Source organism: Lagopus leucura, unplaced genomic scaffold, assembly GCF_019238085.1.
Source record: "Lagopus leucura isolate 7727_CA_CO unplaced genomic scaffold, USGS_WTPT01 Super-Scaffold_100009, whole genome shotgun sequence".
Classification (NCBI taxonomy): Eukaryota; Metazoa; Chordata; class Aves; order Galliformes; family Phasianidae; genus Lagopus; species Lagopus leucura.
The window spans coordinates 22,100,621-22,125,485 of NW_024962266.1; the positions used below are offsets into that span (position 1 = coordinate 22,100,621).

The 24,865-nt window shown below is 39.9% G+C and overlaps 1 protein-coding gene across 1 annotated transcript in view; it reads right to left on the minus strand.

Moving 5' to 3' along the window:
* Positions 1–24,865, minus strand: part of AGBL4 (AGBL carboxypeptidase 4) — an 849,283-nt gene that overhangs the window by 161,924 nt on the left and 662,494 nt on the right. The window contains exon 8 of the mRNA XM_042873634.1: positions 9,357–9,471. Coding sequence (XP_042729568.1) covers positions 9,357–9,471 — 115 coding nt within the window. The remainder of the gene's footprint in view (positions 1–9,356; positions 9,472–24,865) is intronic.

Consider the following 24,865-nt stretch of genomic DNA (forward strand, 5'->3'; position numbering starts at 1 on the left):
CAAGATTAGGGATTCTGCAAGTCAGCAGGCTAGCCAAGATGTGTAAAGGCATCTGCCCCTTTACACTCCCCAGAAGTGATGCACATCATTAGGTTATTGAATGCTGGTTTAATAAAACCATATTGTTTTAGATAATGGATGTTTATTATTTAGATTTGTCTCAGGATTTTTTTTTCATGTTATATGACACTGCCCTTAGGTCTAATATCATAAATTATACAGCAAGCTGCCATCATTTTAAGTGCCACCATTTAAAACAACAACAACAAAAAAACAACTGAGCAGCTGCCACAGCGAAAAGAAAACAACAAAAAGCAACTTAAACAAACATTCCCTTAGGCTGCTATTGTTTCCCTAGTAATTTGGATGGGATTTCCCCCTCACTACCCACACAGCAGCAGATGGAAAAGGAATACACAACATCTCCATTGATATGTGAGAAATACTTTCACCATAAGCTGAAGGTGAGCACTAAACACTTTGCTTGTGTCACATCATAAATACTGACCAGAAGCAAGGAGCTTTTCAGAGGCCCTGAGAGGGATCAGTGGCTGCTGATGATCTTCTGTAAATGGAGACCTCTTTTTTATCAGTTTTTTCATCAGCTGCTTTGCCTTAAAAGTGGCAGACAAATCTGTAGGTCTTGGTAATCAGATGCTGATTAAATAAGGAGAAGTGCAGAATGGACACGGTGAGAAAGTTTTTAAGATACTACCTGCAGTGAAAGACTCCAAAAATAGGATACGAGCTAAGTACATGCTGGGTGTTCCTATGCTTATGGATAGAAAACAAAACCCCCTCCACGTTATCTCTCTAAGTTGTTCCCTGGAATGAACAGCAGGTGACCTCATTAATGCAAAATTTGACCTCAAATTGGTCATTTCTGCAGGAAAATATTTTGCAGTTTACATTTTTCTGTTACTTTTTGCAAAGAAAAATCTTTTTGGCATGAACCATCAATCAAATGTACCCTAGTAAAGCTAAAATATGACAGTAGCCTGGTAGTGTCCCCTGGACCAACAGACAGCAGCATCTAGGAACCCCTCCAGAGCCAGGAGAGTATAGCCAAGTTGTTCCATGCTAGACAAAATCCTCTCAAAGTGAGGGAAGGAGGCAGCAGTCTAGTGAGAGTACAACAGTCTCAGTAGCCCTGATAGCACAAGAACATCTTGAATCCCCACATACAGCCTGGCTATCTGTAGGGCTGTAGGTGTTCAAGAGCCCCTTCCTGAACCAGATCTTCAGCAAAGCAGCAGTACATTAATGTAATATGGGGGGAAAAAGGAGACAAAGCCTTGGGACTGGGAAGCTGGATCCCCACTGCTAGCACCTATGCAAACATTTCCCACACAAACATATCAACATATGCAACATCAGCCCACAGCTGCTGCAGAGACACCTGCTAGAGCAGGAGGATCTCTGGTGTAAATGCAAGGTGCAATTCAAGTTAGAAGCTAGCTGTGTCCCATGTAAGCAGGCAGATGCCTGCAGATTGCTGATTAAAAAAAAGGCTGTTAGAAGGAAGGCATGTCTTACACCTGCCTCTGGAAATAGCTCAGAAAACCATACCAGCAGATGGCACTTGTAAATACATGGCATACTTCTTAGGTAGTGTCACAGCAATAACTTCGTGTGTCCAGCAAGCAGGCTTTCAGAGCAGCCCTTCAGTCTGAAAGCCACTGAGGATGGCCTGGCAACTGCTGTTCAAAAGGTAGAGCTCAGCTTGATACATCACGAGATAGTGACCAGCTCAACGTGTTTCTGCCTCCTCTCACTTGCAAAATGAGAAATAAAACAAAACACAGTTTTGATTGCATAGGTATATTTAAAGATGTCGTTTTTCTAAGCAATATTGCTTGGTACCTATATAGTGCCTCAAAGCAAAGGAATGAATGCAATGTTATTTAACCACACACTAATAATTGTAAGGTCCACAGCTAACCTTGTGTATCAGACCTAATTTATTCCTAACTTGCAGCTAGGGAAACCAAAGCACAGATCCACTGTAAATAGGCTAAAGTTAACTGCAAGTCTTTTGCAGATTAAAAAAACAACAAAACATCTTGAACACTGGTGACTTCCCTCATTTGTTCGCTACTATGAGCAAGAACTCAAATCACCATTCAGATACACAAGCTAGACAAAGGACAGAGAAAGAGAAGGAAGTCCAACATTAGTTGGCTTTACAGCTGAAAGTAAAGCAAAGGAATCCAAATAAGATCATTCAGATCTAAGATTAGCTATTCAGGAGAGCAGGAAAAGAAATGGGCATTTAATCTGAATTGACATTAACACCCCTATTTATTGCAAATATATTCTATAAGAGAAAGATATGCAAAAATGAATTCAGTGAAGGTCAAGAATGGGCTCCTACAGCAACACACAGACATAAATGGCACTCGGGTACAAAACTTCGATTCACTTGGCTGGGATTCATGAGTTGGGTGCTTATCCTCTGCATAACGGCTCAAAGGTAATAATCACAAATGGTCCTATTTAAATGGAAAATAAATAGCCCTGTCTCTTTAAGGACATCATGTCTCATTCTCAGTGGAATAATGGCAGATATAAAAATGCTATGATTTCAATATTTCTCATTATGACTTCTCTCCCTGCTTCCGTAAAAATAAAAAGCTACTCTGTAGTCCCTGATCAATCTAGCTAAAAGAGAAGGGTTTGCTTATAACAACAAAATAACAGCTCCAACACTAGTTGCGTATTCATCACATGTGAAACTGGTCCCATAATGCTGCCTTCAAGCCCTTGCAACAAATTGTATTAAATAAGGTCTTTTTTTTTCCTGTACCAAAAGCAAAATAAATATAGCTTTATTTAATGCTACTAAAAGGTTCAGATTCAACTGGAACCCCAAGGCAAGTGGTTTTGTTGTTAAAGCACATACACTGACTCTATTGATTGGTGCAGTCCTCTGTGCAAGAGAATTTGTCACATCAATAGCAACTGAAAAATACTCAGGAGCTGTAATATGGTTTAAATGAGCAGTTACCACATCAATATAAAGAGTATTTTCAATGGCAGTAGATAGGAACCCTCTTGCAAACCTGGTATTTGTTTTAAGATAAAAGATGACCACTTTTTATTTTATTTTATTTTTAAACAAAAGGAAACTTTTTTTGTTGTTTGTTTGTTTAAATTAATAGTGACCAAAGCCAGTAACCACGATCACTGTTTTATGACTCTAGCATTTGGGGCAATAAGAACCACAGAGGAAAGAAAGCATTAAAGCAAGAGAGGAACAACAGTGCTATGAAGAGAAAATCTTCACTGCTTGCTTTGCCTTCCTGGACTTTTCCAGTGCTGATGCCTAAAGCACACCTGATCACAACTGAGGAACCACTTCAGACTCTGCTTTCCATGTCCCCAACTCAGCACATTCTGGAAAATCCACAATAGATCCCAATGACCAGGGAGAAGGACAGCACAGACCATTTCTGAACATTCCTTAATTTTGAGCAGAAGCTGGGGGAGGGAAAGCTTTCTCTTCTGCCATGCCTCATCCCCTCCCACCTCCATAAGGAAGAAGGTGATGCAAAGAAATGGCTGATGCTAAATGTGACATAGGCAGGTAGAGAAAGCAGCTCACTGCCCTGAGCAATCTGCAATCTAAGTTAAGAACAAAAGCAAAGAGAAAGAGAGGCCGCTGAGTAGTGGGTGAAGCTGACAGCAGCCTCATGTAGGCAGTGCTTCCCACAATGGGGCAGAAGCTGAACAGCCTTGAGCCAGAGGAGAACAAGTGCCAGCACTTCCCTTATCCAAGCGCAACTGGACAGGTACTAGAGAGATGGATTAATGAAAGAGAAATCCCATCAGCTCAGGAAAAGGAAAAGTATGGGAAGCTGTGAAAGTAGACGTGACAAAGAACACTATAAGCATCTCCTGCTCTAACCTTTCCCTTGGCACCATCCACTGCTGCACTGGTGGAAACTGAACTTGTGAGGTTGATGCAGCACAGCTGTTCTCACAGACCCTTGCAGATATATAACCTCTGGTTTGGTCACAGGAGGATTAAAATCAAACAAACAAAAAAACAGAGAAAACTCATAGCGAGGAACAAATCTCCATCTCATGCGGTTGAAAAATGCCTCTTTTTTTTTCTTTTAAATAATACGACACAGTCTTATATTTTCAGGGTACGGAACATACTTTTCCCAGCAGTGTATTTTTAGAGTATAATTCTCTCTCAATCACATCCTTTCATCCCTTGAGTTAATGTACCACCAACATTTTTGTCACTCAAGCAAAATCCCACTGAAGGCAGACGAGAAGCGGCATGTGCTGCAAGTTTTGAAGGAGATGAGAAATTTCACACTATCCTGATATCTTCTGGGTAACTGCTTATTTTATGATGACTAATAGGCAATTACTATGGTAATACTGCAATACAACATGTGTGAGGTTTGGGAATGAGAAATTATAGGTAACTACTTTGGACTCATTTCTATGGTAACAAAAAGTAATTGTCATTAAATACCAGTTATAGTGCGGCTGTACCTGGTAATTATAGATTTTTTTATGCCCAGTAACATAAATAAAACCAATAAATTTATTCAAAAGGCCCATGATTGTTTACTTATATGCTGTTATATAGAATACACAATGACAAACATCTAATTAGGAAAAATAAACTCCATCGAGAGCTTCATCTTGTCATCTGAGATAGATACTCAGTTTTTCAATTCAAAGCAATGCGTGTGTTTCACATTCATGAAATGAAGGTAGAAAAAAAAAACGGTTCCCATCAAAAAAAAACACATGAAAAATAATCAAGAGATGTTAGGCAAATGTCAACATGCACATGAACAGCCATGTCTCGCAAGAAGTCAAGTGATATAGTATGATGACGTGGCATATCCAGCCACTGTGAACAGTGAACAATTATGTATGTGGGTATATATATATACATATATATATATATATATATATATATATATATAAAATCTGAAAGTGTTAATATCAAAGACCAAAGACAGACACCCAATGTTACAAGATCTAGTTCTAATTCAAAGACGAAAGACATTTTGGATAAAATCTTCTTATGCTTTTACTGTCAAATGACCCTTCAGCCATTACATGTGAACATCAATGTTTCACTTGGACTATTAGTCACAGAAATAAAGTTCACAAAAAACCTTTGTAGGATCAATCTGAAGTATTTAATTTGATCTGAAGCAAAGTTTCTCATTTTATTTCAGACTCTTCAATAGGGAACTTACCAAAAGAGTTTTTAAGCAGATCATGCCAGTATTAAATAAACAAAAGATTTTTCTTAAAAAATGATAAAACTAATCAATTTGTTTCTTTAAGCCTTCCTTTCTCACTTTTTTTCCCCCACACAGAACAAACTGTCAAATTCAGCCCACTTCTGCAAGCAGTTTCAAGTTTTTACAAAACTATATTTCCAGGACTAAAATATGCCATTTATCCAAAACATTTCATGACAAAACAGCTCTCATTTACGTATGAACTCTCCCACCACCTACAGTGAATTTGGCTTTCCAATCTCAGTAGGATTGGCCTCCTTTCCAACCAACAAATTGTTTTGTTGAACCCTCGCACAAGCAAGTAGGAGACTTTATTGGCTTTAGAACCATCATACCTGACAGTGAAACAAGAAAGGATCAGAACTGGCATGTGCCCTCTTCCCCCATCCACACAAACTCTTGAAGCCCCTACAATCAAGACAGAAGGATTGTACCTTCTTCTACCATCAACCCTATTGATGACATATTAGAACATTTCAGCTAATTCATGGCTTTAATTTAGAGAAGGGTGGCACTGCTACAGCTAAAACATCAAAGGCAATGCAGAAACATTAAGGAAGGGAGCATTAGTGGGTCACACAACAAAGCCTTCAGAAAACAGGGTATTTCAAGCACCCTGTCATGGCATTTCCAAGACATCTCAGTGAAGATCTGCCCAGACTAAGAAATACATCCCTTTTGGTGCTAGTATGGGGTTTCATCTCTGGAAGGTGAGACTGACAAATTGGAACTAATCTAAGACAGTGTGGTACAGTCATCTTGCCTGCAGGGACACATTTCAGCATTTAACTGCAGAATGCCAGCTTAAGAACAAGCTCTCGATAAAGGAAAGTTCAGGCCAAGCCTGGGGATGCACGACTTTTAAAGCAAGAACACATTTTTTTCTTAGTCTAACTCCACCTCCCTGGGGATGGTAATAGATTCAGAAGATGATAATGCTATAGCACAAGTAGAGAAAAGTCAAGAAATCTCTCTTCTCAACAGCAGTATTCCTTTGCTTTCTGAAATTGTTTCACAGTTTAATTCATCAGAGAGGGATGGAAAAGCACACAAATATACTTATTTTTGCCATGATCTTTTCACTGATGAAAAAAAAAAAAAAAAAAAAGTTATGCCCCAGCCTCATCAAAAAGGGTCTTTCACTTTTGTTGAGAGCTGTGGACCAACCACCTGCCAGAACAGAGGGACAGTCGTGCTAAAGAGCTACTGTTTTAGCTAGGAATGACCCTTGGCTTTTTGTTCCCAACTGTATGGGGCCCACAAGTATACTTTCCAAACACTTGCACATACTTGAATACATCAGTAAAGTTTAGCAATCTTTTTTTTTTTTTGCATTAAAACGGATATCAAAGGAATTGACATTCAGTCCCATGATGGTTTCTTTTAGAGCCCCCTCAAAGTATGTGCAACATAGAAACAACATTCCTCATAGGTATTTCTGTGCCGCGAGCAGTCATGTTTTATAGCCATGATATTAAACTCACTTGTTGCTGGTTATGAACATTTCACCACAAGAAAGCCCCTGTAGAATCACAACCTATTTGGTCTGTTCCCTTGAGAATGAGCAACAATTTATAGATAATAGACAATTATTGGTATTATTGTTGCAGTTTTGGCTTAAACTCCTAGACCTTAGTTCACAAGCAACTCAGAACAAAGGAAAAAAAAATATTTCAGAGAATTGCACAGGGACACACCATCCACAAGAGTCCTTCACCTCCGAAAGCAACAACGAAGAAAACCCCATCAGCCAAATGTTACCACATTACCTGTGCAAATGTGTATGCAGAACATGAGAACTAGTACATCCCATCCACTCTACAAGAACTGCTGACACAGTCAGACTTCTAACAGTGCTCACTGCACTTGGGATTTCAGAGGACAGCAAAGTCCATCTGACAGCATACTTTGCCAACCGTATAAAGCTGTATAGCGCTGGGGTTAAAACAAAATTTCTCCCCATGGCAGAGGATGAGTTTACAAACTCAAGCGTGAGGTTTAATTACCCATTTCATTATCTTAACTTGCATAGCTCTGAACGCACACCTCCAGTGAACCAAAGAAATACTAGCTGCTGCTTTGAGAGAGAAGGAGATAACAGGAAAGAGAAGTTCAAATGACTAGAAATGCTCTTGCTGCCTATGGCACCACAAACCTTGTTTGCAAGCCAAAGAGGGTTGCCCCCAGCTGATACCTCTGTGTTATACCATGCCACGTTGAAGATTTCTGAAAGTTCTATTTATGTGCTAATCCGAACAAAGACCAAAAGAGATAAAACAGACTTATCTAGTCAATCACGGAGAAGCCAAAGAGTTAAATTTTCAAATACTAGCAATTGATCCTTAGAGATTTTTTCTTTCCTTTAAATTCATCCAGCAAATTCAAGCAAATAAATTCTGATGTGCTTGTGGATTTTGTATGGGCAGGAAATAAAGTGTTTGCTGTAAATTATTCACTCAGCACTAGTTAACTACAACGCCGGCACATTACTAGGCTTTTTAATATTCTTCTCAAGATAATAGGTAGTATTTTGCTTATTACCCTCATTTTTAACTTATTAGTTACATTAGGCCTTTTGTAAATAAAGTGAAGAATTGCAAGCAAATCAAATGCTTTTCCAGCTACCTCATTAAAAGTCCTTTTAGTTCAGGAGGGCTGAAAATTCTGCATATCATGAAAGGCTAAAACAATAGTATAATACCAGGCTCAGCAATTCCAGATGAATTCACTTGCCCTTTCGTAATACCTGGGTTCCCAGATGGCCTTTCAGGCTATGAGCCATATGCATGTCTAAAGCTGCATGCCTCTCAAAGGGTATAAATAACAATGCAGGAGAAAAACCTACAGGGCAGGTGAATTTATGGCAGGAAAAGAAAGCTACTTAATTGCAACTGGACTTGCCTAGATGCAGGGCACCTGCAACAAGATAATGTAGTATCAGATTGTAGAGCCATTCCTATACGGCGACACAGCCATTACAATAAATTCCTGGTGCTGTGAGACACCACTGCTGCAGTATTGCTCTCTGCTTTCAGATTAGCTGAGCTGAGTGAGTATCGGTGTAGCTGGAGGGTGACTGTTTGTCCTTGGAAGTTTCACATACAAAACTTGCATAAATGTGGTGAAATTACCCAAGCAGTCTCCTACTACTTCAGTTTAGGAAGCAACAAAGCACAGGCGGACTGAGAATCACGCCTGAAAACAAAAAGCAGAGCCAGCAGCACCAAACTCTGCAATTTCTATCTTCTTCCTCAATGGTCTCCCCATCCACACAATAATCTAGTCTTATTCTGCTTAGCAATGCAAAACCTAATTAGATCAAACCTCAAAGTAGCCTGGCTTCAGAGTATAGTGTTATTTAGTCTTGCACTGTAAGCAAAACCGCATACACTATATTACAATTCTCAAGGGTTTCTCCAGAGAACTATGTGGTAGATGTAATTGCCCCCACAAACTAATCATCAGCTTATCAACTGCTTTTCATTATCACCTCCAGCAGCACATCTATTTTGTAAATAAATGCATAAGGAACAAACAATTTTAGGGAAAACAAAAGATTATCTGGGTATGTTCTCAATGGAGGAGGAGGTAAAGCAGTAATTCAAATACTAAAATGAAGCAAAATTAGCATAGGGTGGGTGATTATTCCATTCTATGTATCACTATCTACTACAATACAATAATAGACTGAAATCTGTGACTTTAATGGATGATCTGGGTAGTTGAAGGAAACTGTGATTGACTGACACATTTACAGAGATGCGGATGAGCAGCATAACGAATGTGTTTATAAAACATAGCTGAGGTCTAGCTCCATGCTGACTTCAGCTCCCATACATAAAGGAGGCTTGCAGAGCAGATACTCTTCTATCTTGGGGAGTTTCTGTCTACCCCTAGATGAAAACAAATTTGCCATTGTGTCCCCTTCCTCAATGGGAATTTCAGGAAGCTTTACAGACACATGGGAACCTCCAGTTTAAAAGAATGGAATGAAAATAAGCCATTTGGTGACAAAAAAGAACAGGGTGTATAAGGTAGATATAACAATATAGAGATTAATTCTCCATATCATACCTGTAATTTCCTAGGTATACTCCATCAGGATTGAGCATAGGTGCAATCTTGAACACCAGGTGGTCTCTCAGTACTTTTGCAACAGGATGCTGGCTCACAAGGAAATCAATTATACCTGAGAAAAACAAAAGATGAACTTGAAGAGAGTGGTTTATAGCATCAATAATTTCCAGGTGTCTATCTGAAAACTCACATATAAAAGATTAAAATGATCATTTCTCTTGCTTCCTGACAATGTTCTGCTTCAAACATAACCAGCCACTGGCAATCACATAGCACTTTCTACTTAAAAACAAAAAAATCCCCCAAAATAACAACATTAAGAATAAATATCCTTAGCCCACCTTGATACTCAAGTACAGCATGACTGCTACATTAGAACCAGCCAAGTTACTCCTCATCAGCTCAATCACAGCAAACATTTTCCTCTTAAGTGGTAAAATTGAGAACAAATGACTAGTTTAAACTTAGCACCTTACATGACCAGCATGTATGTACATGGGCATGTAATGCCACTCAGTTCAGGAGTGGCAATCCGTTGACCTGAACCGCCTCAAATTTGTTCAAGAAGGTATCTAGATCTACCCTCAACACAGAGATCAGGTCATCTGAATGTGTGAAGAGGTATAAAATATCCTACTATATTCAGGAGAGTTACATCAACTCTGTACCAGGCACAGGGAAAACTGTGGGATTGACAGTTTGGAATTCATAAGGTCAGATTCCTCACTTGCTTTACACCCATACAAACCAGGAGCAACTCCACTTCATCAAGGCAGATCCTTTATTGTGGCAGCAAGGCAAATGACAGATCCTAAAATCCTTCCTCCAGGCACATCCAGCACCAGACCCCACCAGGGCTCCTGCCTCTAAGCTTGCGCTCAGGGAGTAATTCATCCTCTCCTTGCTCCAAGGTTGGCACTGGGGCAGGAGGCAGGCAGCCTAGAAGTTCCATTCATTGCTTATTCTCCCACTGAGTTGGTACTGACAGGAATGGTTTCCAGGGAACAAATGTCGAGATAAATTGAGTTCCTGTGTAATCTCAGGACACCCACAGATCGGTCATGACAGTTTGATATTTATCATAATGTCCATCCTGTGAAGCAAGAACAATTTACTGAATTTCCCCAGAATAAATCAATCACTATGCTCTAGTAACTGGATAAAATTAAGCAGAGAAAAATTAAGGCTGATTATGAGTAAAATTTCACTAATGGCAAGCTCTATTATACTGTGGAATCATCTCTCTAGGGGAAGAGTGGAACCCCGTCATCAGAAACATTTAATGTTGGACAAGGCAAAGCCCTAGGGAATAGCTATAACAAGCAATAGTTCAGCACAGAAGAGATGGCATGGCTAACTAGCTGTTCAGAAAGTTGAGTTAAAACTTGATTCCTTACGATGCAGTAAAAATCTCTAGAAAAATACAAACTAAAATCCAAATATGTGCCAGGTTAAAAACACTTGCTTATGTCTTGGTTGAAATATTCTATAAAAACAGGATTCAAATGTCACACTTTATATTGGTAATTCATTTGGCCTAAATCATAAGGCCCACTTTGTATTTCAAATATTAATGAATTTAAACTGATGTTGCTATTGGAATTATTTCTAATTTATTGAAGCATAAGGGGTAAAACGAAGTTTTTGAAATGCCTAAGGTGGTCAAGGTGTATCTGACTGTAAACACCACCAAATTTCTCATCTATTAGCGACTAAACCTGAAGACTAAATCCTTTCTGCAACTGGGTCTTCCACAGGAAAAGGTACTAAGCCTGAATTTCTGAGGCAAATTAGCATATACATAATAATATTGCTCAGGAAATGTTTTTTGCAATTATCTCCTCCCAGTGAAAGAAATTGAGCACCGATCTGCATTGGGCCTGGTGTTCTGTCTTTTGCTCATTATACAACAGCAAGAACAAGAAGAAATGACACAGTTGGACCCCAAATAACCAGGTTTCCTGTATGTAAACATAAAAGGCTTAGATAAGTTAAACTGCTGCTATGACCATTCTCTGGCAGTGTCTAAACATAACCCATAGTTAGCACAACAGGAGGGTTCAAATCTACTGAAAGGGATACAATCCTCCACTTAGGTCCTGGGTTCTGGAGACAGTATGCTGGTTTTAATTTTAAAAAGCTTGCAACTAGACTGAAAACACTACAGCTGTTTGTGTTCTCTTTAAGACATGGAAGAGTTAACCACCCAGAAACAGAATCACTATGGTTGGAAAAGACCTTTTCTAATTTTCTAGTATCCAACCTGAACCTCCCCTCACCACAATTTCCTTTCAGGAATTGTAGACAGAGAGATATATAGTCTCCTCCTCCTCTTCTCCATACTGAGCAATACAGGAATCCCTCATTCAGGAGGTGGCACAAGAGCCCAGTGTCCGAGATTTTTGCTCTGGCTGTAGGTATGCCAAGGAAGAGCCTTGTCCAGATTCTGCTTGCTTTCCTCCTGTTACTGATGCATCCACACTCACAGAGCTTGCAAAGGCAAACCAGCAATAGAAGGTGCAGTTATCAGCTTTGCAAAGTGAATTATTATTCCCTAACCAAGCATGAAAGGCTCTAAACATGTTATGAGTGAATGCTGGTTCTTCACAACACACTGTTGCACCAGGTACAGTAGACAAGAGGGAACAGACTAATCTTGGACACACAGCAGATTGGTAGAAAATCAGACCCAGCATCTCCCAGTGTATCCTCAATCTATTAGAACATTCCACAGTTATGTTCACCCAGTCAGAATGGCTTACTCGCATAGTTTGGAGACCATATTACTTAAATCTGACCAAGACTTACCCCATGACAGAAATACAAAGCAAATGTTAAAAATAACTGACAAAGAGAAATCTAGCCTGGAGGAAAAGCAACTCCAAGGAGCACAAGAGAAGCACCAGATGAAAACATACATGAATGTCACCATAAAATTATTGTAAGCATCCAAATAATCAATACAATCAGCATAGACTTTTGTCTTTCAGAGGAACCTGGTGGGCTCTGGATCAATAACATTTAAAGTAAAAAGACAGATATCAGACTATTTAAAAAAAAAAAAAAAAGAATTATACCAGAGAACTTGGGCTTGTTAATAAATCAATACAAACTAAATTTTACAGCTTCTGTAATCAGCAAGAGACATATCAGTGTATCTCATTAGGCTGGGGTTAGGAATTTGGCAGCAACCAAAGCCCATTTAATATCATTTACTTCAAGGCAGACATGGCAATACAACAGATGCCCTAATTTATTTGTTGATCTTTGTATTAAAATAACAGTTTGCTGGTAAACAGGAAGGGTAATGATGCCAGTCACCCTTGTTAGTGGCTAATAATTGCTTAATTTGTCCACTAATTGACCTGTGCTACTGTTGAAGCACTGGATCATGTTGCAGGGCATGAAGTAAACAAGGCCACTGTAATGTTACTTTAGAGAATGACTTCTGGAAATAGAACTACTTATTGCTATAAATTTTCTCTTCACAGATGAGCAGATTAATTGGTCTGCCAATTAGTTTGCTATTAAAGAAAAAAAACGGCTGCCCACAGATTAGTTGGATCTTCGAACCACAGCCCCAGTTTGGGTCAAATGAAATAAACCAATCTGAATCAGTCACACCATCTATGAAAAATACGACAAGTATTATTTAAAAACAAATCTCTACAGCTAGAGGTCAAAGAAAATGTCCCATTAACTGCATATTGTCTCTTCAAGTCGCTTCAAGATGAAAGAACGAACTTGATGGAGTAGACCTATTCGGGCACATGAAAGTATGTAAAAGTTCTCCAATTAAAAGAAGCAAACAAATAGAAAGTATTTTGGTACATTACTTTTTGGTAATTAAAATAATCATTTTTTAAATAATAACATGCAATTATAGATGCTGCCTGGAACTAGAATGGCTCAGAAATCAGCAATCAACCATGACACGAGAAGAGGCTTATCCACAGGCCACACAAAACCTTTGTAAACTGTTTTTGACTTTGTATTAACTTTAAGGAGCTTTCCACAATTGTTGTGAGGGGAAGGCAAGAAAGAAGTAAAAACAGGGGAAAGGAAAACAGTGCTGACAACTGCAAGCTGTTAGATATGCTGTCATAATGATACTAGAAATCTTAGCAATGAGCTGCTGGTTTTTTAATCTGTCCTTTCTGAGAAACTTCACTGAAACTGTGCCAAATCTGGACCAGACCTTCTCTACTAAGAGTCACGTTGCTGCCATAATTCTTTCTCAAGACCAGATGTGCTTGCTGGAATTTCTCCTGCAGCTCAGCATGTCGCACCTACCATAACACCAGATCCTGTGACACTTTTCTTCCCTAATCCAGCTTATGGTACTTCAGCAGCACCCTCTGCCACCATCCCTCCTCCTGTATCGTGGCAAAGTAACCTTCTCTGCTTATCCAGAAAGAACAGCGGAAATGGTGTTTCCTCAATCAACTGCTTTAAACTCTGTTTAAACTTCCTGCTGTCTCTAACATGACCTCTTCACATTTGCTCCTTCCAAAGCAAAGCCTGCATTATCCTGTTTCTGCCTCACCACATCCTTTCACTCTGACAATACATTTAATTGTATAACTATATCATACATTTGCCCTGTTCCTACTACTGAAAACCTAATTACCACAGATTCTAATGCAATATGGCAACTGCTAATGCAAACGTATCCTGGACTGTGTTCTAGCATATGACAAGAAAGAAGAAATGATTAATATTTTCAGACCCGTTTCCTAACATTGAATGGTTAGCTGATGGTATCCTACAGTCAGCTTGCCAGAGCCTATATGTTAAAGAGAGCACAACATTTAAGCATGAACACAAACATATGGTATATTCACTGGAAAATAAATATGAAGGAAGCCCTGAATGCTCATCCTTGTATAAATATTGAAATGTCCTGTTAAAGGACAATGAAACCAATAGGAAAGATGTTATGCTCGTGCATTTGTGAAAAGTAGGAAAACAAGAATGTGAGGTTTGTTGTCTTGTCATTAGGCATGAAGGAACTCTGTTTTGGAAAAGGGATCCTGGTCTGCTCATTCCTCATCCTTTTCTTGTGGCTGCAAAGGGGAAAAAATGACAGATAAAAAACACTTCTCCATCCCAGCATGGCAGGAAAGATATCATCCTCACATTAAACCTCACTCAGCACAGGCCAAACAAGGCCATGTGGGGGCTGCAGAATGCAGATCTGTGCTGTCAGAATAGCCCCCAGGACAGTCAATAGCCAGAAACAACCCTATAATACCTTAACCTGAAGTGTTTCCAATATTCAACCCCACAGCAAGAGGTGGAGAGGGAAACAAAACAAAACAAAACAAAACAAAAAAAAAAAAAAAAACCCACTTTAATGGTGATAAATGAGCAGAGCTGACTCACAGCAGGATTACTGACATGATCTAACGTCATGCTGATGCTGAAATTATCTCTACAAAGGATCATTGCATGTGATCCATAAGCAGAGGATCATTGCAGATGCTGACCCTACTCCTTCTCATAGTGCTGTTCCTCCCCTTAGTGCTTAGACCACCACTCAGCTATTTGTGGCTTTCCACTGGGACAGAAATGGGAGAAGAGGTGGTACAAGAAGTAAAGAGAAAACAAGAAACCTTATCCTAACAATCTTATCAATACAAAAGGGATTCATGGATTTCCAAAGTGATGCTTTATTAATTGTTTTCCTTGCCTTTCCAGAAGTTCCTTTGGAATCCGTGGCAAAAATAAGGTCTGTTTCATAAAAAAATAATAAAATATGAGCAGTGAAGGAGCACTGGAAAAATAAACCAGATACACTAGTTATAGTGTTAGACGAAGGAAATCTCATTGCCTGGAGTATAAATTAACAGTTTCCAGCTCCCAAACCTAATGTATATCTGCATGCATATGCCTGAGTGGTTGCTGCAATTAGCGAGAGTGGGAAAATCCAGCACACTGCCTGTTTTTCATTAACTCTCTCTCTGGACATCATCTGTGCACACAAACACAGCAGAAATGCTTACACTCAGAGAGGGATGCAATGCCATGCACTAAGACATCAGGGAGTATTCATTACACCCTACCTTTCCTCCACCTTGACACTCAGATTTCATCTCCCTGCAGGACAGGCTCAGAGCAGAACTGTACAGGCCTGAGGGTGCCACACAGTGAAATCTAATCAAACGCTAGAAAACACAGAGAAGCTGCCAATGGTTCCCATGGACATGAAACTCTCAAAGGAAGTAATGGCTAAGCAACATCATTACCCATGACAAGACAGAGAGGACCCAATCGAGGCAAGCAAAATGGAGTTAGAAAGGTGACCTAGATGCATTCCCTAACATGTGGAGGGCTTGGTTGATCTGGATTACCAGGACTTTTTAATCATGACACAATTTGTCCCAACCAAACAAATCACTATTTTAGCACTACATAAGATTGAGTGTGTCACTGATTGAACACACCTCAAAATATCTCTAGGTTCATTTCAGAAGGGTTACTATTATTTTTTATTATCTCCAGCCATCACAGCTGTTAAAAAAAATAAAACAGCACCAGTTACCTGATGGATTGCACACATGGCCCAATTTCAGCTATCTTTAAAGAAGTTTTAATGAACCAGAGGCAGAAAAGTTGTATGTTTAACTTCAAGGATTCAGCTGTGATAAGCATATTGATTAGGAGCACATCAAGCTGTATTATGGGATGTTTATTCTTTTATTTACCATTGCTCTCTCATCTATTCTCTGCTGTAACTCTATGTATCTTCAAAACACAGGATTAAAAGCAAAGGAAATTTCAAATAATGGGATAAAATGAATGTGCAGGAAATGAATGGGTGAATTAGATTACAGCAGATGAAACACTGAGGTCTCAAATGCAAAATGCAGGGAGTTTATTTAATTTGTTACTCTTTTAAAATGAAAATATGCTCACTGACTTGAATTAGTAATTTCCCTGTTTTAAGATATGTTAGGCCATTACAGCTAGGCCTGTTTCCAGAGCAGTGAAATAAATGGAAAACAGCCAGTCTCCCAGGGAACACACTAGCTCACTGCATTTTGCCAGCCCAATGAAACAGTGCTAATGTCAGCTCCAGAGAAAACCATGCTTCTGCTTTAGGGTTGTGTGCAAAGGAATTGGTAATGACTAGCAACAAATGCTTAAAATGGCAGAGCAAGGCACTATGGATTTTAACTCAAGTTTTAATGTGCTTGCTAAGCACTAGGAGTAATTTATTCAAAGAATGCTTAAAAAAAATTAAATTGTTTCCCTCCCTCTCCACCAGTCAGCATGGGTTCCCACTAATAACTAACCTGGCAGTCAGCGTGGCTGAAACACAAACCCAGATGAAGAAAGCCAGAGGTGGGAACAGCAATCAAGAGCCTCCCAAATGGATTCTGCCAGAGACACATACAGTTCTGAAAGTGCCTGACCTGATTCAGGGCATCACACCTGCTCACCTCCATGCCATCCCTCCAGGTTTTTCCCATATGTTCTTTGGTGTGTAATTGCTTGAGAACAACAACAACTGAGTGGCCGGCCTACCAGGACAGATCAGCACCTCACAATTTATGAGTAACAATTGCTTTAATATTTTTCAGCTCTAAAATTACCAACAACTCTGGCCATTCTGGGGTCCAAGTATTTCAATCACGTTCCAAACACAATAAAGGTATTAAAATCCTGTACTGCTGTATGGAACCAGAATGTATTTCTGCCATTACAGTCTCCAGTAAAATTGAGATTACAAATTAAAAAAACTATTTGGGAACTTCTTGCCACATTAAAACAACCGAGAACCACTGAATAAGATGGACCACACAACGCCACTAGGTAGGCCCTCCTGACCATTTTAATGGGCTTGCTGATTAAGAACATATGGGATAGAGTGGGCTGGAAAATATCTTGTGGATTTATTTACTTACGCTTACACTCTTTGTTTTCACATAAAGGAAATACTCTTACATAATCTATCTTTCATGTGCACTGATTGTCCCATGCTTTCTGCTTGATGTCTATGTTTAGACCACTCAAACACTGTCCCAAAACACTGAAGAGTTCTAACCACATGTGCTCCAGATGTATTTCATGCAGGGAGACCATGCAGAGGAATGGATCTAAGTGTCACCAAGTCAGACACAAAAACAGCAACAGAGAAGTAGAATCAATTTAGTGCAGAAAAAAATAAGTGGTGAGTATTCGGGATTTCCTTTGTATCTTTATGAGCTTTGGCTCTTTCCTCATAAAAAGAATCACACTTGCTTTGGAGGATATGTGATTGCTGGTGCTGGGGTAGAGTACAACATCCTGATGTTACTGAAAAGATATACAGATATACACTACCAGTAAAACATAATTGAAGTTGGCATTCCTGATGGCTAGGGTGAGGGACCAGAAGTCAGACTGTGATCTCTAGCACTGCTGATTATTGGCAGGTTGTTACCAGACCCTGATATTTTATGAAGTTTAACTTGAAAAAGCAATGCCTAGATTTGCAGGGCAACAAAGCTGGTATCTTTGGGGCCAAAACCAGCAGATGGATTTTGCAAACAAACTCATGGAACGCATGAGTGCTGAATACACTTGGAAATATGGTAAGTATTACGCAACAACAAAAAAAGTTGCTAAGTATTGTAAGTAAATCCTGAAAACTTTTCTATTCTTACTCAGCTGGAAGAGATCTACAGGAAGTCTGTGCTACTGACTGTCCATTCCCTCTCCCAGATCTTCCTAAAACCCAGACCAGCAGAACAGAAGGCAGTAAACATTCTAGCAATTGAGACAATGAGAATTGCTGGACACTTCAGAAATGCAAGCTTGAGTACTCTCAGCACTACTGTCATCTTTTCTTCCATACAAATCAAGGAGCACTAAATGTGTTCCACAAACCATAGGTGGTATTCAGCATCACACAGCATCACCCCAGGTAAAATGTGGCATTCTGAATTTGCCTGTTGAAGCTATCAACCACAAAAGAGGCAATCAAACATTTTGTGAGAGCAGGTCTAGTTTTTACTTTGTAAACTTTCCACATTCCTATTATAACTAGAATCTCACCCTGCTTGAAAAATAAAATTAGTAAACAGAATTTGGATGATGGAACAAGACCACAAGAAATATCCTGTTACAAAAGACCACCATCACCTAGGTCATATTTTACATAAGGTTACCCTGACAAAGCAGGCTTCTGGCAAGCCCTGAGATTTGCTTTGATGTTGTAGCAGTTATTTAACACCTGGAGACCTGGAGGAACTTAGCAGTTTGAGCCTTTGCCTCATTCATTGGAACCAACAATTTATGGCCTCAGGACTCATTTTGATGCCATTGATTTTTCAGGTTTTAGAAAAAGGCACAGAGATCCTCAACAGCTTCCAGCATAGGGGTTCGTGGCAGCAGCAGGCTGCTTGAACATTTGGTCAGAGAAGCAGCAGGACGTTAATGGCAACATCCACCTCCACCCAGCACAGCACATGGTACTCAATGTGAGTGCAGGTGGTGTATCAGCTTAATCTTTCCCTCTATTTCATTGTATCCATTTCTTCGCTTCCTTACAGTAATGAGATCTCCATTAAATTTGAAAATAATAATAATCAGACTCACACAGGAAAGCAGAATGAGACCAAGGCTGGATTTGTTTGGTAAAAAGTGCCGGAATGAACAGAAGGGAGCAGACTGCCTCCTGACCTCTGCAGAGATGAGCCCTTTCTTCAGCTGCTTAATTACCCTGATGGCTGATGTCGCTTGCTTAACTACAAACTAATCTCCCCCAGGTCACATGGACACTCATAAATATCTCCAGGAGAACTAGAACAACAGCAAAACCTGTGGAATCGACTTGAAAGAATATGCCAGGCTGTCAAAGAGAGGACATAGCAGCAAGAGCATGCAGCTGCTGCAGGATTGCCTGAAGAGTTTATAAATTCTGTGCACAGCACAGCCTGAGTGGGTGGCTTTGTTTTCTTTAATTTTCCTAATATGCTGTAAGGAGCTTGAAGTTCTCTTTGCATCAAAATGAGTCGATCAACATCCCCTAGATGATGTCTCTTTTCCTCCTAGGAAGAAACAATAGAGTTCCTGGGGAAACACTGCAGGAATCAGATGATCTTGCTTTATTAATGAATTACTTGGGATTTATCAGAATCGTTCTAAAGATGTTGTTGCAGAAGATGATGCGTTTGGTCATTATTATTCAAAGTCTGTCCTTCCCGTGAGTGCAAGTCCTCCCAGACAGCACTAAAAACATTTGCTGGATTATGGCCCTCAATTTTTACAGAATTAACAAATGTTAAATACAGCTACAATTTAAGCCTCAGAATTGAACTGATACGCAGGAGATTCTGCCTTCCATGTTGTATAAGAGGGTCACAACCCAGGACAGTGCTTTGATGGCAAGAGGGAAAAAAATGCAAGCAAAATAGGAAGATTCTGAGTGCGTGAACAAGAAATTAAGCAGGCATGTTCATTTGCAGAGTTAACTCAGGCATTGTTTCCTACTATCACTATCAACTTACAAAACATCAGTCTTCTGCTCATGGCACTGAATGGGAATTTCAGCTGCATACCCATGCACATGTTTGCACAGAACAAAGAGGAGAAAAAGAAACAAAATCCCTTCATTCTCCAGTTTTCTATTTGAAGAGTCTTACAGAGAGCAATAATCTAGGTTATTTTGTTATTGCTGCTCCACCCAGGACCAGTCTGAACCCCACACTAGCTGGAACATGACAATTTTCTTCCCCCTCCATAACAGCTGGACATCTGAAAGTTAGAAACTCTTCAGGGACCAACAAGGGGACCACACCACAAGTGTGAAGTTTCCAAAGTCTCCTGCACCCAGAAAAACATTCCCAGCAGAGCTCATAAGCAAAGAAAATAAACTCTTTTATGAATGTAGGGAAAACTAGGCAGCCTTTGTTCTACTTGGAAACCACTGAAGTTTGCTGGACTACAAGGAATAGCCAAAGATGTCATTTCTCCTTTCAAGCCTTTTGATGAATTGTTTCACTGGGACTCCGAGCACCCCATTCCCAGAGCTACCTCCTCAATATTTGGCAGCTCTGCCTTCCTCTGGGAACCCTTCAGACTCCCAGTTGGCTTAGTTTAACAAAGGTGGGTGATGGAAATGGAAGAATGAACTACAGCTACCTAATGCTTCCCTCCAGGACGTACCATATAATACATTTTTGCATATTAAATGCAAATATGCAGCCACAGTTTGCTCTTACTCTTACAGTATTAACTGAAATAAGGTCTACACAAGTCTACAGAAGACAAATAATAACTACATAAGAAGATGGATAGATCAGCCTAAGCAAAAATGTACTGCAAAGCAAGAAGGCAAAAGGTAGATTTCTCTAGAGAGACAGAATATATTTACATATGAAAATCAAATACACAGCAAAAAGGAGAAAAAGGCATTGCATAAATAATGCTAGGAAAAATGAAAAATCTGTAATTTTAAACACATTCTAAAAATGCTTTCCAACATCTGCTCGTGTGTTGCTCAGTCTAGCAGAGATCCTGGAGCAATAGGTATGAAGTAGACAGGAACATTAAGCCATATGATAGAGCATAAAAGTCAACCACAACTATCCTTTCCAGTTTCCTTCAGCTGTGGAGAGGCACAAGAGCATATCTGGGATCATCTCTACTAAGTTGTCTTCACCTTTAATAACCCAGTGACAGTTGTCTTTGGCTTACAAGTGGAACACTTGGCTATACAGGTTGCTGGTATGACCAGCTCTGCTTGTGTGGACATAGAGCACACAATGCTGGAAAGCAGCAAGAGCACATGAGGAATGAGCCATCCGTCCAGGTCCTGTGTGCCTTCATGCCCTGAGCCCCTCAGTGTGGGATACACACAAGGGATTCAAAATGAATCAGGAATCTGAGCTTACAGGAACTTGGGTAGGAGCACACACTGCATCTTCTTGTGCTCCAGCTCAGAGATTCAGCCTGCTCAGCTGAAGAGTAGAACCAAAGAGTTCTCTCCTCAGGACTGAACCCCAGGTCCTGGCCTCTACTGGAGCTGCTGCTTTGCAATTCAAGTACAAAAAAGAAATTCTCCAGATTCTAATGATAACAGCCCTCCTCCACAGAAAACCTGTGAGGTTTTATGCCCTCCTTCCCCCTCTAGGGATAAGTGATCACTTTCTATTATTGTTGACATGAATACTTACACTAAATCATCTATAACGGCACCTTTTGGTTGCCTCATTGATTTCTACTCTACTAGGCTTGCAGTGCATATCACTTCACTTTTATTGGATTTTCCAGTCCTTCTATAAAAAAAACAGCTAAAAAGGTGCAAGGCAGCCCATCTGTTTCCACCCAGGCAAAGTCACTTGTAAGACTCCTGAAGCCAAGTGGGGCAGAAGAAAGTCCACAGGCACAGTACATTTCTCTTGTCACTCAACGAAACCTAATAGGTACCTCTAAAATGGACACCTATTAGATTCTGAAAACAAAAAGAGAAGACCTGCTGATTCAATAAAGAGTTACTTTACACTTCCCTGTGGTTGCTTCTGGTCACAAGAAACATAAAAGGGGAATCAGCATTACAGCTGACCTCACTCTTTGCAAGATATGGCTACCTTCCTCCTGAATCTAGTGCCAGCACTCTACCTTCTGTGGGGTTGCACTACAGAAAAACATCTGAGAGTGCCACATGGGTAAAACCAACAGTGAGAGAAAAGTAGGCCTGCAAACATTTCCCCCTTGATACATGTGAGTCGGTGGTAGGCACAGCAATTCTGATCTAAACTGAGATGAAACAGAAGTCTTACATGCACGGCGAAGTCTGTAACTTCAGTCTCTGCAGACAATGAAAGTAGGGACTGTGTGAAATATCTGAACTACTTCTGGGTGACTCATGGGCTGACCAGACTGAAGGAAAAAAACAAGAGAGAGATTTATTCAACAAAATCCTAATCCTCTGGGAAGATACGATGGCCAAGAAATTGCTGGCTGCATCTGAATTTTCTTGCCTTGAATTCAAGATGAAAGATGTACATCCTCAGGCTGCTTCCAGAGCTGCTGGAGGGGACTTGTTGGATAGCTGCTTACACCAGGCTCCAGGAAGAAAATGCTTTTTTTCTTGATTTTAATCTTTATTAAAAAAAAAAAGAAAAAAAAAACCAACAACAAAAGTAACCATATCTCTACACACAAAAAAAAAAAAAAAAACAATACTGCAACAGCTTTGCTTTACTCCTCACCAGTGGAGAGGGATCTCTTTTTATCTACAGTGCATGGTATCCAGGCAAGAATAAGCCCTACAGAAATAAATGAGGGCCGCTCTCTATGAGCTAAGATGAGCTCCTGGCTGCTAAGCAGCAGAATAAGTTGTAAGCCCCCACCTCCCCTCCAAAGAAAGCCTTGTTGTGAAAATGAAGCTGCACTGAATATCCTGAAGTTGACGGTAATTAACAATGAAGATGGAATGTTCAGAGAGCAAACTGTCCTCACATGAGTAGGTCTGCCATGAGCATCTCTGCATGAAGAGGTAAAATTCTCCAGGCAGGTAAGGAGTACACATTTCCATCTGAAGAGCACTAGGGAAGAAGTTAGCAAGATATAACTCTCAGGGCTTCTCTAAGACTGAGGAGCTTTGTTGTTGCTGCTTCAGGAAGAAAACATTTCCTTAGGAACTCTGTTTGGAGACATTTTTATTGCAGAATCTACTTTGAAGCATATTAAACTAAGTAGGAATAATAAGATGCTCTTGTTCCAGAATAAGAATTTCTCAAGAAATAATCTACCGCACTCTACATTCACAGCCTGCCTCGATGCAAATGAACTCTCAAGTGCCAGCAAGCCCTCAGACAGAACCTCTCCCCAAGCACTTAGCAGCAATGGGTTTAGACTCCAGCAGCACTATGACCAAATAAACTAATGTCAAGGTGTTATTTTGCTCTTATCCTTAGCCTCCAGGGAAATTGTCATGAAGAAGAAAAAAAAATAATCAGAGGCATCAGAAAGGAATCAGAAGGGAAGGAGTGCCACTGAAAACACCAGGCAAGCTGAGACCTCAGACTAACACGAGCACTGTGGAGTAAAGGTTTATTTCAAAGCCACTTACAGCAGCTGCTGGATCCAATACAGAGCAGCCAGCCTGCCTGCAGTGAATTACAAGTTAATTTCCAAGGGATTCTAGTTCTCACCCAGGAGAGCAGAGCTTGCTATTCCCCACTCCTTCCCAGAAGAAGACAGACATAACTTTAAAAGCATGGTACTCTTGTACCATCTCTTGGGAGAAGGTATTTTTGCAGCTCCGCTCTTCAATTTTGCCACCATTTGACAGATCACAGACTCATAGAATGGTTTGGGTTGGAAGGGACCTTTAAAACCATTGAGTTCCAGCTCCCCTACTATAGGTAGGGACACCTCACACTAGACCAGGTTTTGCTCAAAGCTCAAAAGGCCTAACTGGCTTGTTTTGCAGCAAGGAATCTGTATCCTCCTGTTCTTACTTTGGTGTCATGACTCGCTATACTGTTATTATTCATAATGTATCTGTTTTGCAGTGACACAAAAACCTGGCTTATGTTTGACCATAACATAAGGCAGGACTCAACTTTTTAAATATTTTGTGTGCTGGCTCAAAATTGAATTTTTCTTCTAACTTTGGAAGGAAATGTTTTTGTCATAAAGAAGTCCTACACATTTTTCCTTTCTTCCCTTTTTTAACTGTGAAAACAAATCAATAGTTGATTTTTTTTTTTTCTTTCTTTCCCTTCCCAACCCCTCTCCCCTTCATATTTACTTCCTTCAGTGATAAAGTGACAAAAATGCGGGAAGGGAGACAAGAATACAAGATTAAAAAAAAAAACAACAAATACAAAAGTGAGTTTTCACAGTATTACTAATAAAGCATTCTTTGAAAAACTGTGGAATTAAAAAAAATAACTAGCGTTTCAGCCATCTCCAATCATTTACTACATAAAGAAAAAGCAAATATTAAAACTAATCTCTATGTCAGAAGACAGATGAGTAGATTGTACTACATGCTCAGCAAGGGGTAACAAGATACCAGACCCTTGAGCTTGGCACCATGGGGCACATCTGGAAATGGTTACTTAGCAGCCATTCCTATCTCTTAGGGCCCAATTTTCCTGGGCAAGGTGACTTTCAGGAAGGTAGTTGTGTCACTACTCCTGGAGGTATACAAGAAATGTTTAGATGTTGTACTAATGGACATGGTTTAGTGGGGAAATATTGGCGGTAAGTGGATGGTTGAATTAGATGATTTTGGAGGTCTTGTACAACCTCGGTGATTCTAAGATTCTATGATCCCAAACCCACGTTCTAATTCATTGTCCATAAAGCATTTAATAGAATTTTGTCCAAGTATTATCCATCAAAACAACTTGCACAATTATATTTCTTTCAAGATAACATTAAGCACGACTGGTAAGGCACGTATGTCTACTTTGGGCTGGAGCATGTGCCCCGTTACCCCCTTCTCTCAAACCTTAGAGTGCAAACCAGGACCACATTGAAAGAGCAAAGATGACCTCAGC